The following is a 14,348-nucleotide window of genomic DNA, read 5'->3' on the forward strand; positions in this document are numbered from 1 at the left end:
TGTGAGGCACTATAAAGCGAATGCAATAAAACGAGCTGTGCCTGTATCTGAAGTGCTATGAAGAATGCAGCCAAATAATTTTTAAACAATGTGTTCATTTTCTTCTCTATAAAAATGTATGCCTAAAAAGCCTGGGTGAAAGATGCTGCAGTGTCAATCATGGTTGACTATGGATGGTGGAAACAGGGGTACTGTACGTTCATTCTTCTTGCAGTAACTTTGTATTTTTCAATTTTTAAAAAAGCCAGTATCATTCTATGGGAAACAATTTCCTTTCCATTTTTTAACCAGCAACCATAAAATTCGCTCCACTAACTTATGAGTCTGTATTTCTCAACTTTGACACTTACTGACCTTCTGCGCTGGCTAACTTGTTGAGGGTGTCCTGTGTATCGCGGGACTTAGCAGTACCCTTGGCTTCTACTCCCCAGGTGCCAGTAGCAGACATTTGTAAGTGTCTCCTGGGAGGCAAAATTCCACCCACCCACCCACCCCCACTTTGAGAATAATCAACTTAAAAACTAAAACGAGTTGCTTGTCTTAACTTTATATAACTGTTTGAGTTTAAAGATTTCAGAGATATATTCCTGGTTAAGTATCTCACATTCCAATTGAATAAGATGTCGCAAGGGGTGAAGAAAGTTCCAAGTGAAATATCCCCGAATATACCAAGCACTTAAAATCTAGTTATCATTTCACAGCATGATGCGCATCCATATAGCATAATGGACACTTATAGCCCGAAACGGCCGCTTCCTCCTCGCTCTCCCTCCCTGCCAGGACAAGGAAGCAACCCCAGTCCCGCCACCCCTCCGGGAAGGTTGGGTAAAACCCGCCCGCCCTACCTCCCGGCGCTGCGACTCGGATCCCGTAGTTGCCAGATCCCCGAGGCTCCAAACCTCCCGCCCGCGCGCTGCATCCTGGGAGGGCTGGGCTGGTGGCTGCCTCAAACTCTGGGAAGGTGGAGCCGGCCATGCGGGAGGGCGGAGAAGGTTGCAGACGGAGGCTAAAAAGGCGGGTCCTCCGGGAACTTTGTGAAAGCGAACAGCAGGCGGAGCTTCCTAGGGCGGAGTTCCGCGGGGGAAGCGCCTTCCCTCAGAGGCTGGCGGGGGTGGACCCGCAGTGCAGGGGACGCAAGGGCGTGGCGAGAACAAGAAGCGAATGGCAAGCTAGGTCTAGGGCCTGGTCCCGCCTCCAGATTCAAGCGGCTGTACTTGATTGGGCAGATTGACTACACCTCCGCCCGCCTTCCGGTGTCACGCGACCGCCTCCACCTCCCACCCTTCCCTCTGTACAGCGGGGCTGGCCTGGCCGATGAGGATAAATTGGGACGGCAGCCGGGGAAGTGAGGAGTGAGACTGCCAACGGGTCTACCTCCGCGGCCATGGCCGAGGTGAGAAGCTGATCGCACCGCACCGCGGGCGGCCCTCTCCTGGGACCCGGAGTCCTCCTCTGAGGCCGGGGCGGGGTGGGGGGAGGAGGGGGCGTTCCCAGGTGCAGGTGGACTGAGCGGAGATGAAGCGGATGGTGCGCTTGCTGTCTAAGCGTGTATTTTCTCCCTTGCAGTCTCAAACTCAGAATAAAGCCAAGCTCATATCTGAGACCCGACGGAGGTTCGAAGCCGAGTATGTGACAGGTGGGTACCTCGTTTTTGATGTTGAGACTATCCCCAACTTTGCAGGAGTGTTTGCGAGCATCTGTGGGAAGGATTAGGGACCATTTCGACCCCCCACAGAGATGGTGCCCTGCACGTTTCCAAGGTGTTCCTCTCTGTTACTTAGCATGCACACTGCTCCAGTTCGGCAGGTGATGCGTCCATTGCTCGCTAAAGGGTTCATGTAAGTTGGAAACCAGTGTTTCCAGCTTCTCGGGTTTATGAAAGTTGCAGGACACTTTCCAGGCACACGGCACTGGTGACACTGTCCAGTCCAGGGTTCCTCTGCTGACATTTCACCAGCAGCAAACTCGAGGCTGAACCTGGAAACTGCCGTAATATCGTTTACCTGTACTGAACTGGTGATCCAAATTCCTGGGATGTTTTGCCTGTTTCCACATCACACAACCCAGCATGATCCCCACCGAATAGGCCCTCCAGTGCTGGAACAAGTTTTCATCTTTTGGTCTCACACTGTGCCCAGCAAAGTAAGTACCTGTGAGTCCAGAATTGATTTATTGCTTGAACATTCTGTGTCAAGATGTCACAGATACTTGAGTTGTCCAGTATTTAACTGATGATTTAATCCTTGTAATTTTTTAAAACACGCAGGGTAATTTATTGCAAGTGTAATGTAAATTCTAATGCTAATCCTGACACTTGATAGCTTCGTTGTCTTCTCTTTCCATTGCTGTGAAATGCAAATAACTAGGTTTGGAGGATTAAATGAAAAAGCATGTATCAAACTGTCTAGCGTGGGTTTAGCATATAGTAGTCTCTCAAGGAATACTTTGATTAAATAGCCGTTTTGGTTTCTATGAAAGGAGCTAAGCTTTCACATCTTGACTTTAGTGCTAAGTAGAGGTTCCCAGCAACTTTACACTGCCCTAGATTATATCAATTGATGACCTAGAACAAATAAGGAAATTTGTTAAAAAAAAAAGTCCTGGTCAGTAAATCTTTCCATCCCTCCCTGTCAGTTTTCTTCACATCCTAAACTTTGCACCAGAGAGTTGCAAAAGCACTTGATTCCCTTTTAGTCCAGAGATCTCATTTCTAATAATACAGCTGGTTCCAGCAAAGAAATAACTCCAAAATTTCTTTCTACAGAAAATATAACTCTTACAGCTACATGGTTTATAATGTTTTAAGAAGTAACCCAGAACTCGACCTCATGAACTCGTGTCTCCCCAGTAATTTATTTATGCCCAAGAAAGGAAGCAGAATATAGTCGTAGAAATGTAGCAGGAGGTCAGAGCGCTGGTCAGAACACATGGTCAGGGCGCATGCTTGAGACTGTTCTCTCTCATCACTATTTCTCTCTTTCCCCCTCCCCCCACCCCGCCCGTTCCTCTCTCCCGCACCCCCCATCCCCCGCCACAGCTCCCTCTCTAAAATAAATAAAAATATCTTCAGGTAAGGATTTTTAAAAAATGTATAACCCTGGCTGGTGTAGTTTAGTGTATTGAGTGCCAGCCTGTGATCCAGAGGGTTGCAGGTTCAATTCCTGGTTGGGGCACACGTTTGGGTTGCGGGCTAGGTCTCCTGTGGGGGGGAGGGCTGCTAGTGGCGGCCGTACATTGATGTTTTCTTCCCCACCTTTCCCTTCTTCTGTATCTAAAAATAAATTTAAAAGAAAGTCTCTAGTGTTACTGGCTAGACCAGGGCTGGTGCCCCAGTCTTCTGAACTTCACTATAGTAATCTTTTGGCAACACCATCCTGTTGAATGAGATCATGTCACTCCCTAGCTTGAAACCCTTAAATACCTTCCTACTTGGTTTAGGATAAAAATCCCAGTTCTATATGGTGGCCTACAGTACAAGGCCATGCACACCCCAGTTCTTGCCCAGCCTTCCATCCTCCTCTGTTCCTGCTCTGTTTGCTTAGTACAGATTTCACCACTGCCTGCAGTAGTAAATGTATTCCACGTTGCAATCCAGTACTTGCGTGTACTCAAAACTGAAGCAAAAGTTTGTTAAAGAAACTTATTCTGAACACCTATGACTCCCTGATACAATGACCCTCAAAATTGTTACCACAGCCTACAAACATGACCCACCAAATAAAAAACATAACCAGCCACACTGCCTCTTTTATTTTGTTCAAATAAACTGAGTCTGTTTCCATCTGGGGACCTTCCACTTCTCTCTGCCTAGAAGGCTCTTACCCAGGTAGTATGCATGGCTAGGTCCTTTTTTTCTTTTACATCTTGGTTTAAATGTATCTGAGAGGCCTTTGATGATTATTAAATAACCTCCCTGTCTTGTTTATTTTGTCTCCTTTGCAGGTCTTACTGTAACCTGTAATTATCTCATTTCATTTGTTTACCTGCTTATTGTTCATTCCCTGCAGTAGAGTGTGTATAATCTGGGGCAACCTGTGGACATTGAGGGCAAGGTCAGACTCATCTCTGTATGCCTAACACATTTCTCAATACATACTTGGTGAATGAATAAATGTAGCATTGCTTAAATATATACATAGGAAAATTAGTCAAAGTCAGTATTAAGATCTGTCCTAATAATCCTCCATCCCCCACCAAAATCTGGCAAAGAGCAGCCCTTATAATATGCCTGATAAAGCAGCATTATTTCTAAGTAAAGCCCTGTGTGGCATTAAATACAGGGTTTGTCCTTAAATATACATACTTGGGTATGTATGAATGCACGTGAGTACATTGCCTTTGAAAATATTAATTCATTTCAATACTTGCACCCTGGCTACTATGGCCCAGTGGACTGAACCTTAGCCTGCAAACTGAAGAGTCAGGTTCGATTCCCGGTCACCGCACCTGCCTGGGTTGTGGGCCAGGTCCCCAGTTGGGGGTGTGCAGGTGGCAGCCGATTGATGTTTCTCTCACACATTGATGTTTCTCTTCCTCTCTTTCTCCCACCCACCTCCTTTCTAAAAATAAAATTTAAAAAATTTTTTCATTTAAAAGACTTGCATGGAAAGGGAAGATAAAAACTTTTCAAGTCTTGGGTAAAGTTTCAGCTGTTTCCTGAAATATAGCATCAAGTAAAAGTAGCATAAGAAAGTAATTAAAGAGTTTTTGATTTGCCTATGTTCTCCTTTTCAAGTTTACTTTTTAGAAATTAACTTAGGTGTTTAGAACATCCACTTTCCCTTTTTCTCTTTCATTTCACTCTTTCTATTGTCATTTCAGAAGAGGCTGAAGGCAGACTTAGGCAAACTCAAAGTCTTTCTAATGGAAAATATTATTTGCAAGTGTATCGGTTTAAGCATGGCTGTACTCCAGAAACTCTTTGGAGGTAGATTCTTGGGAATTCCAAGGACATTTGTGTTTCCATAGAAATTAAATTACCAGTTAGGATAGATTTGTAGCTGGCTAAAAGAATAAAGCACAAGTCCATTATTGTTTTATTCATTATTAGTGATCCTTTTTTTCTCATTGTTTCTGTGAGAAATTCCATGAGGAGTCAAATAAGTAACATTTCCTGTTCTCTTTTCCTTCTTCTTGTGGACAAAGCAAGAAACTAATCCCTGTGACAATCATTTATTAGGTTCCTCAAATACTCAGTATGCCCTTCATTCTGAAACAGTGTATCACTATTAGAGAAACAGCTGAAGAAGGATACAGTCCCTTCCTGAGCTACTAGAATCTAGTAGGGGCGCCGAAACAGAGCTAACAGTTAAAGACAAATTGTAGTAAGAGTGCTACAGTCGTTTCTGTAAGAGAAACACAAGGAAAAATCACATCTGGTTGGGGTGGCTGAGTTAGAGTTAGACAGAATTTCACAGAAAAAGTGGTGTTTCTCATGGACTTTGGAAGATGGTGGCACTCGGCCCAAGCGGATCCAGTAGTGTGAGCTAAGAGGCTAAAGTGTGAGGGCAATATGGGGACATGTTCGGGAAGCTGCAGGAAGTCCACCTGGAGGAGCCTGGGGAGGGCGAGCACACCGGGCCAAGAGCAGTGGCAGGCCCCGTAGTGTGGAGAGCCTTAAGCATCCACGCAGCGTGTTTGTGCTTTAGTGAGTTTGGAGACCTATTCGGGGGGTTGTGAGCTGATTTAGGTTTGTTTTCTGACTTTCCAAGTAAATGAATTCATTTAAATGAATTTAGATACTACCCAAAATGTCAGAGGAATCCCCCACGAGCTTATTATCATCCAGAGATAGCTCTGCTAACAGTGGATACATTCTTTCCTGACATTTTTCTATACATTGAAAAAACATAGTTAAAAACCATCCTGTATGTAACTTCTTGCTGCGTTTCTTAACTGACATCTTATTTCTACATATTTATAAAGTAAGCAACATTTTACTTTGCCATTAATATTCCGTTCTATAAATTAATTTTTCTTATTTTTCATCTTAAATAGTCCCTTTTTAGACATGTAGATTCCAATTTTTTGTTAATATAATTTTTTGTACAGTAGTTCAGGTTATTTCCTTAAGACTCCTGTCTGAAAGTAGAATTACTGGTTTTAATAGTGTATTTTTAAGACACTTCACTTTCCTCCCTAGAAGTTGCAGCAAGATTCATTCCCACCAGCCAGTAAAAAGTGCTCATTTCACCAGAGTCTTACCCATATTTAGTTTCATTTCTTAACTGATGGTTCTATTTTAGTTTGCATTGCATTTGATTACTACTGAGATTAAACTTCTTTTTGTAAGTTTACATCCATTTCGAGTTTAATTTTTTTATTAGTATGGCTTTGTACTTGCTTTGGTGTTTTCTTTACGTCAATTTTACTTTTTTTTTTTAATGAAGAGGAATTACCCATTCCTTTGTGGTTTCTTCCACTGCTGTTAAATAATGTTCTCATTCAATAACTTTTTCTTATTAGCCTTTCAATTTTTGTTTTGTCTTGGCTTATTATTGTTGAAATTTTGAAATATCTTATATGCACAAAATGTACAAAACCTGAATAAAATAAACATTCATGTATTCACCAGTCAGCCAAAGAAATAAAACTTCCTATGTGCCCCTCTTCCCAGGAAGCTACTCGTTCTGCATTTGGTCTTACTCATTCTCTTGCTTTTCTTTAGCTTTACCACCTAGAATGTATCCCTCACCAGTACTTTAGTAAATTTACCTCTTTTTAAACTTTAAAGGCTGAATATATTTGTCCATGGCTTGCTTGTGTTGCTCAGGAGTCATTCATCTTGTCTAATACAACTATACTATAATTTATTCCTCGTTCTAGCTGTGTAGTAGTAGTTCACGGAATGAATATACTTATGATGGATTTGGGGTTATTTTTAGGTTTTACTATTATGTACAATGCTGTTATAAATGTTCTTATGCTTATGTGGTGCTTGCATTTGCTCTAAGGCACTGGTTCTCAAAGTTGGTCCAGAAACTGCAGTTTCCTAAGACCATTTCAAGGTGTTTGAGAGGGCAAAACTGTTTTCATAATAACACTAAAAACATCACTTTTCTAAGCCCTGGCTGGTGTAGCTCAGTGGATTGAGCACAGGCCTGCGAACCACACGATCGCGGTTCGATTCCCAGTCAGGGCACATGCCTGGGTTGCAGGCCAGTTCCCAGCAAGGGACGCATGAGAGGCAACCAATCATTGATGTTTCTCTCTCCCTCTCTCCTTCCCTTCCTCTCTAAAGATAAATAAATAAAATATTTTTTAAAAATAAAATTAAAAAAAACATCACTTTTCTTTTTCACTGTCATTCTCTCACAAGCAGACAGCCGTGTTTCCCAGACATTCATTACGGGGCATGTGGTGACGTCATTGCTCTGACAGCAAATAGAATGAGTGCTTGTGTGTCCTCATGTGTACAATTGTTCTCCATTTTAACACCTAATAGAGTAACGACCAATAAATAGAACCCGTATAAAAAAGAAAGCTCTTTGGGGTCCTCAGTTAGTTTTAAGAGTAGGAAAGGAAGTCTGAGAACAAAACGTTGGAAAACTGCTGCTGTGACATTGGGACCCAACTCTGAAATCTGAAATGGACAGGTCACAAAAATGGGCATGTCTGACTTGAGTAGGCAGTGCCAACTAGTTCCCAAAGTGATTGTACCAATTTTCATTTTAACCAGCAGTATTTGAGTGTCCTTGTTTTTCCACACCCTAAACTTTGGAATTGTTAGTTTTGTTTTCTTTGTTTTCCCCATTTGATGGAGATGTTGGAATATCTCATTGTGGTTTTAATTTGCATTTCTTTGACTACTAGTCAGATTGAGCACCTTGGCATCAGTATGGGCCATTTGGTTTCCACTTCTGTGGAAATCACTTCTTCGGCTCTTTTTGGTGCTTTGTTCATCCATACAAACTACAGAATGAGCTTATCATGTTTCTGGGGGGAAAAAACTTTTGGTGGGATATTGAGTGGAATTGTGTTAAATCAAAAGGTATTTGCAAGAGGCTTGATGTCATCATGGTTGAGTCTTCCAATCCAAGGAACATCCATGGTTGAGTCTTTCTTGTTGCAAGATTTATGATTTTCTCCATAAAGGTGAACACATTTTTGTCAAATTTATTCCTAGGTAGTTTACATGCTCCTTAATTGTTTCATTTTTTAAAACATTTTCTTTTTGTTGTGTAAGTGCTTAAGAATTTATTTTCTAAATGATTGTCCCTGGTTTATAGAAAGTGCATTCAACTTTTTACATTAATATTGAATTCAGAAGCCTTATCAACTCATATTAATGTTGATAATTTAGCTCCAGATGAGCTTGGGATTTCTGTGTAGACAATAATATCACCTTGAACTAATGACAGTTTTCTTTCTAACTTTCCAATTCTTATAGCTGTAAATGCTTATGTTTTCCACTGGCTGGAACCTTTAGTGTTGAGCCAAAGCAGTGATACAAGCCTACTTGTTTTATTCCTGATCTTAGAAAGAGAGCACTGAACAGGACACCATGAAAGTCAAGGTTGAATTTTACTAAATGCTCATCTATTAGACACATTAATTGCACCTGATGAGATGTTCACTTGGTGTTTTTCTTTTAATAGTATGGTAGACTGTATTAGTTAGGGTTTGGAATATATTGTTGGACTAACTAATATTTTATTTAGGAGTTTTGAATCTGTATTTATAAATTGGCCAGTAATTTTCCTTTCTAGACTTTTTTGTGCATTTTTTAAAAATATATTTTTTATTCTTTTTAGAGAGAGGGAAAGGGAAGCAGAAAGAGAGGGGGAGAAACATCAGTGTGTGGTTGCCTCTCTTGCATCCCTCACTGGGGACCTGTTCTGCAACCCAGGCATGTGCCCTGACTGGGAATTGAACTGGTGACCTTTTGGTTCCAGGCTGGTGCTCAGTCCACTGAGCCACACCAGCCAGGGCTTTTCTGTGCATTTTTTACATCAAGATCATGCAGTTTTCATGAGATGGGAGGTAAAACATTACAAAACTTGCATTGTTCAGAAGGAGAATAGAGACATTAACCATAGATGTTGTCAGTGAAGCATGAATATTTAAAATTAGGGTAACCACTCACAGACACAATTAAATACTTAGTTTCCAAGCCAGTGGAGGCATGAAAAGGGGGGTGAAGAAAACACTATCTCCCCTGCGGGAAGCAGAAAAGGAGGAAACAGGGAGCCTAGTAACTAGACACACCGTAGAACAGCAGAAATAATCCAACTTTATTAATAGTTACTACCAATACAAACAAATGCATGCTTCTGATCAGAGTAGTGTTTAAACCTTAATTGCATGCTGCCTATCATAGACTAACCTAAAATTAATGTAAAAAGATTGAAAATCAAGAGATGAAAAAAGATGTATAAACTAATACTAATCAAAGTAATCCTGTATAATCTCTACTTTCATTACATAAAATATTACTTTAGGGTGAAAAACAATACATATGAAAAGGGGGACTACTAGTGATAAAAGTAACTGTATAAAGGTGTAACAATTAGGAACTAACAACATAAAAAGTATATAACAATATATCCTCAAAATACTTAAAGCTAAAGCTCCCAGGATTATAAAGGAAACTCAAGAAATCCACAGACATATCGAATGATTTTAACAAAACTGTTTCAGAAATAGAAGCAAGCAAGAAATCCTTAAGATTCTGGATTTTAACACCACAATGACCAAAGTTGATAATATTTATGTATATGTGTGTGAGAGTGTATAGACTCTTTTTTTTTAAGATTTTATTTATTTAGCTTTAGAGGGGAAGGGAAGGAGAGAGGGAGAGAATATCAATGTATGATTGCCTCTCATGAGCCCCCCGCTGGGAACTGGCCTGCAACCCAGGCATGTGCCCTGACTGGGAATCGAACCTCGATCATGTGGTTCACAGGCCTGCGCTCAATCCACTGAGCTACACCAGCCAGGGCAGTGTATAGACTTTTCTACCCAGCAAACAGAGAATACATTTCCTTGAATGTGTATTTTGCTCTTGGAGCTTTTGGAAACATTCAGTACATATTAAGTCATAAAGGAAGTCTCAGAAATTCCAAAACAGCTAGATCATACAGACCATGCTCTCCTCTCACACCATTAAGCAACTACATTAGAAGTCACAATAAACAGGTACTTAAAAACAAATCAAGTGTTAGGGAACTGAAATGGCATAACTCGAAATAACCTATAGGTTAACAACTTACTAGCAATGTGTGTGATTTTTACGTCTGCAGAATAACCTGTGGGCTAACGATATCACAATGGAAATTACAAAATACTTAAAACTGAGCAACAAGAAAGTATCTTATAGAGCATTCACTAGAAAACAAGGCCTGAATAAAAATCACCTAAAGATTCGATTCAAAGAGCTACAAAGTGAGCACAAGGTAATACAGAGAAAGTAGAAGGAAGGAGATAAGAACAGATATTCACGGTATAGGGGAAAAATGATAGTAGGTATAAACTGGGTCTGTCTTTTATTTTTCTTAGGTGCCCCAGGCATGAAACAGCTCGGGCCGCCAGCACTGGCATCAAGCTAGGGTGAAGGAAGGACTCTAGTCTAATTTGCCCGGGGTTGTAAGCTGGTTCTTCTAAAGGACTAGTGAAATAAACAAACCTAGGATGGCCAATTACAAAGAAAGGGAGAAGGCAAAGACCTACATCAGGAACAAAAGCGAGATATAACTATATATACAGGTGACAGAGAGGTTTAAAATCCTCAGAACAATACGAGGACCAGCTTTCCCACATTATGTCCATAAACTTAGATTAAATGTAGAACTTTCTGGAGAAAAGAAAAACCACCTAAAATTGTCTCTGAGAAGTAAAAAACCTGCATAGGTCGGTGACTACTACATGCAGTTAGTACTCATAGATCTCTCCGACTCTCCCCACCCTGCTGCCGCAGAGTCTCACACCGCCCCGAGGTGCGAGCAGTTTTGTAGTCCCAGGAATGCGAAGATGATTCACAATGAGAAAATGCAGCAGAGGGATTGTAGCACCCGAGCACGATGCTTCTCAGTGAGGCTTTTGAATATGAACAGGTCAACAGTCAAAACTATACGATGAACCTTGGGAAGTATCCTGGCTTGTGCCTCTTCATGCCCTCCTCTTTTTAGGTAACCATATTCATTTCTTTTTTTTTTCTTTTTTCTATATTTGTTTAAGCCAATACAAACATAGTGTATTCATTAACAAAATTAAATGAGGGAAAATGTTTCTTTAGATAGAAACCACACTGGCTACACGTCATTGTTATGAAAACCAAACAAAACTCAACAAACATGGAAAACTTTCTCACCTCTAAGTATCTTCTAAAAACATACAGTAAATGTCATGTGTGATTGTGAAACTTCAAAATAATTCCCATAAAGTCAGGAGAAAAGACATTGATCTCTACTACTATTTTATAATTGTACAGTACATAAAATGATTAGTTACCAATATGGCAAGAAACATAATAAGGATGAGACTTCTTGCTAGTCTACTATTGTTGTCTCACGATGAGACAGGATAGTGAGCAGCTAGGAAAATCCTTTGGTGAGTAGAATAAGGAAACTGAGACAGAGCTGAACACAATGTCCCTGCAGTTTACAGCCAGGTACAGATGGTCACCAGTGGGGAAGAAGGCCCCACTGCCTGGCTGGGGCAAAACTGGGAAAACAAGGACCTTGCCCCCAAGCTAAACTCTTCTCCCCTGACCTTTCCTTCCCCGGAGATAAAATCTAGGAATCTATTTCAGCTCCAGGCCCAGAAATGCAGCAAAACCAGGTTGGGGGCATCAGAAACAATTGCAGTGACTAAAGATCCCCGCCCCAACTGATCCGTCAGTGGAGACTGTGACCCTGAAAGGACACACATGGAGGACTGATGTTCAGCTGAAACCCTCCCCTGAGACCTCCCCTAAGATTGCCTCCTGCAAGAGAAATAAAAGACTCAAGACAAAGACCCAGCACTTGTGCGCTCTCCCTCTGGAGAGCCGGTGCTATTTCCTTTCCTTTCTCCCACTTCTTCCTCCTAATCTCTAAGGCAGTGGGCAGCTGGCAGCTTGTCCCAGGCTGACCCCCGAACCTGTCCCAAAGCCCCTTTTTCTCTGACGTCCCAGTGAGCTAAGGCAGCCCAGCCTAGGCTTTCCTGTTGCTTCTTCTATGCAAGGGCCTTCCTTGGTTCACTGTCCTCAGCTTTAATAAATGTATCTTCATAGTGACCTGCATGCATGTGGTGAAATCTTTCCTACACGAAGGTAAGAACCCATACACTACAGCTGGCCCTAGGTGGACCCACTCAGAGCCAGGCCCCTGCCGGGAAACGATGATAGCTACACAAAAATCTCTAAGCTGCATAGTAATCTAACAGAAGAAATGTACAACTTTTTCTTTGATGGAGAAAATTATAAAGTGTTATATTAAAGAACATTGAACAAAGGCCTGACTAGATTAGCCGAGAGATGTGTCATCTAAGAGATAGCTTTACATACCCAGCATGTGAATCCGGCTCTTGAAGGATAAGAGTTGAAGCAGAAAAGCATCTCCCTTCTCCACACTGAAGTCAGCGAAGTCCTGATTGTGTACAGCCCTAGGGCTGAGAGTGTTTTTTTGTACTTTTAAAGGGTTGCTAAAAGCAACAACAAAAAAGGAAGAATCAGCCACAGAGGCCATATGTGGCCTCTGAAGTCCAGGATATTTACATATTACCACCTGGCCCTTTACAGAAGAAGTTTGCTAACCCCTGCAGAAGACTGGTGGTCCTCCAAGTGTGGTCCCTGTACCAGCAGTCACGTCAGCATTCTGTAGGGACTTGTTACAAATGCAGATTCTGGAATCCCACTCATGAATCTGCTAAGTGTGGAACCCAGTAATCCCAGGTTTAACAAGCCTTTCCCATGAGTCTGATACTTGATGACTTTTGAGAATCACTGCTATAGGCCAGTGGCTCAGTCCCATCCTAAAATATCACTTGCTTCTCAGTCTCTCTCTGCGTAGGAGATTCAGGGTACTTGTGGCCTGCCAACAGGATGCCCTTGAGGGAATATTTTGTTAATTAGGCACCTGATTGCTCCCATTCATTCGCATTGTTGACATGTACACAGTACAGAAAAAAAAAAAAAAGAAGAGAAGAGTTCCTAAAAGTCTCATCCTAGAGAAGAATTAGTCCTGTATCCTTAGCCCTAGGATTGGTCCTGAGTAGTTATCAGTCAGACCTCAGGCAGTTTGGGTGGTGGATGCCAGGTGGTCCAGAAGATGGGCACCAGGAGGTCTGGTCACAGCTGGTGGTCTGGACATGTGAGTCCTTCAAAGGGTAATCAGAGTGACTGGAAAGTTTATGTTGAAGTTCCCAGACTAGTTAAAACAAGAATCAAATTGTTTCCTCATGCCTCAACCTACTGGATTTTAGTAATTTAGCAGCTTGAGTGTAGTGACCCCATTTTATTTCTTCATTCTGTTCCTCACAGCTACTCTCTTCCTAATCTTTATCTGTGCTTTAACAGTTGTGGGACAGTCCTTCAATATGACATCCTGAGTAGGTACATGGGGGTAGTATGTGTTTGTACACGTGTGTTTTGATGTTTTCAGATAACTTGTGAGCATACATCTTTAGCTTCTTTCTATAACATCCAGACTTACCAAAGGCCTAGTTTCCTGAAAACTTCCTGGTACTTGAGGGTTCAGTTGCTGGGGGCTGTGTTTGAAAGCAGCAGATTTTTCATCATAAGCAGTTATTATTACACTTGTGGTCCCAGGCCAAGTTTTCCTTACCTTGGGTGTTCGGCTCACTTTCTGTTCTTTCTCTCTTCCCCATCTCCTCCCCTCAGCCCTCTTCTCTGTCCTCCACTGCCCCGACTTTTTTCCTGCCTGTCTCCTTCCTCCCTAATCCTCTCCTCTGTCTTTTCCTCCCTGTTTTCATTTCTGTCTATGGGTAAATGTTTTTTTTTATTTTTATATTAAATTTAATTTCAAAGTTGGCCTCTTAAAATGGGGCCTTTGAAGACTGATCCTCCAGTATGGCACACCAGGGTATAACCAAGCAGACGAGATGCAGACAAAACTAAACTCTGTGTCTAGTTTTAGGACAGAGAGAAGGCAGAAGTACTTAATCCAGGTACCTGTTTTTATGGGTAAATGTTTAACATGTATCTCATCCATAAGTACGTGTTTCATTAATAACAAAGATCACTTTATTACAAACATTTCTAATTCCAAAGATCTATGTCCCTAAAAGCTATCCAAGAGCAGTTGGCTTTAAATTTCTTACTAACGGGCGTGGACTTGTTTATGGTGTCCTCCATGGTAGTGGCAGCAGTGGCGGTGATAATAAAAGTAACAATAATGTTTTATTCTTAT

At 41.6% G+C, this 14,348-nt stretch overlaps 1 protein-coding gene across 2 annotated transcripts in view; it reads left to right on the forward strand.

The window, feature by feature from the left end:
* The first annotated feature begins 1,269 nt into the window (after nt 1-1,269).
* Nucleotides 1,270-14,348, forward strand: part of MOSPD2 (motile sperm domain containing 2) — a 41,874-nt gene continuing 28,795 nt past the window's right edge. The window contains exons 1-2 of one of the 2 annotated variants that reach the window (XM_037046335.1): nt 1,270-1,393; nt 1,567-1,636. In XM_037046335.1, coding sequence (XP_036902230.1) covers nt 1,385-1,393; nt 1,567-1,636 — 79 coding nt within the window. In that variant the 5' untranslated portion in view covers nt 1,270-1,384. The remainder of the gene's footprint in view (nt 1,394-1,566; nt 1,637-14,348) is intronic. The other variant, XM_037046336.1, reaches the window with a different exon arrangement.

Source organism: Sturnira hondurensis, unplaced genomic scaffold (assembly GCF_014824575.4).
Source record: "Sturnira hondurensis isolate 20B ecotype Veracruz unplaced genomic scaffold, ASM1482457v3 Scaffold0005220, whole genome shotgun sequence".
NCBI classification, from domain to species: Eukaryota; Metazoa; Chordata; class Mammalia; order Chiroptera; family Phyllostomidae; genus Sturnira; species Sturnira hondurensis.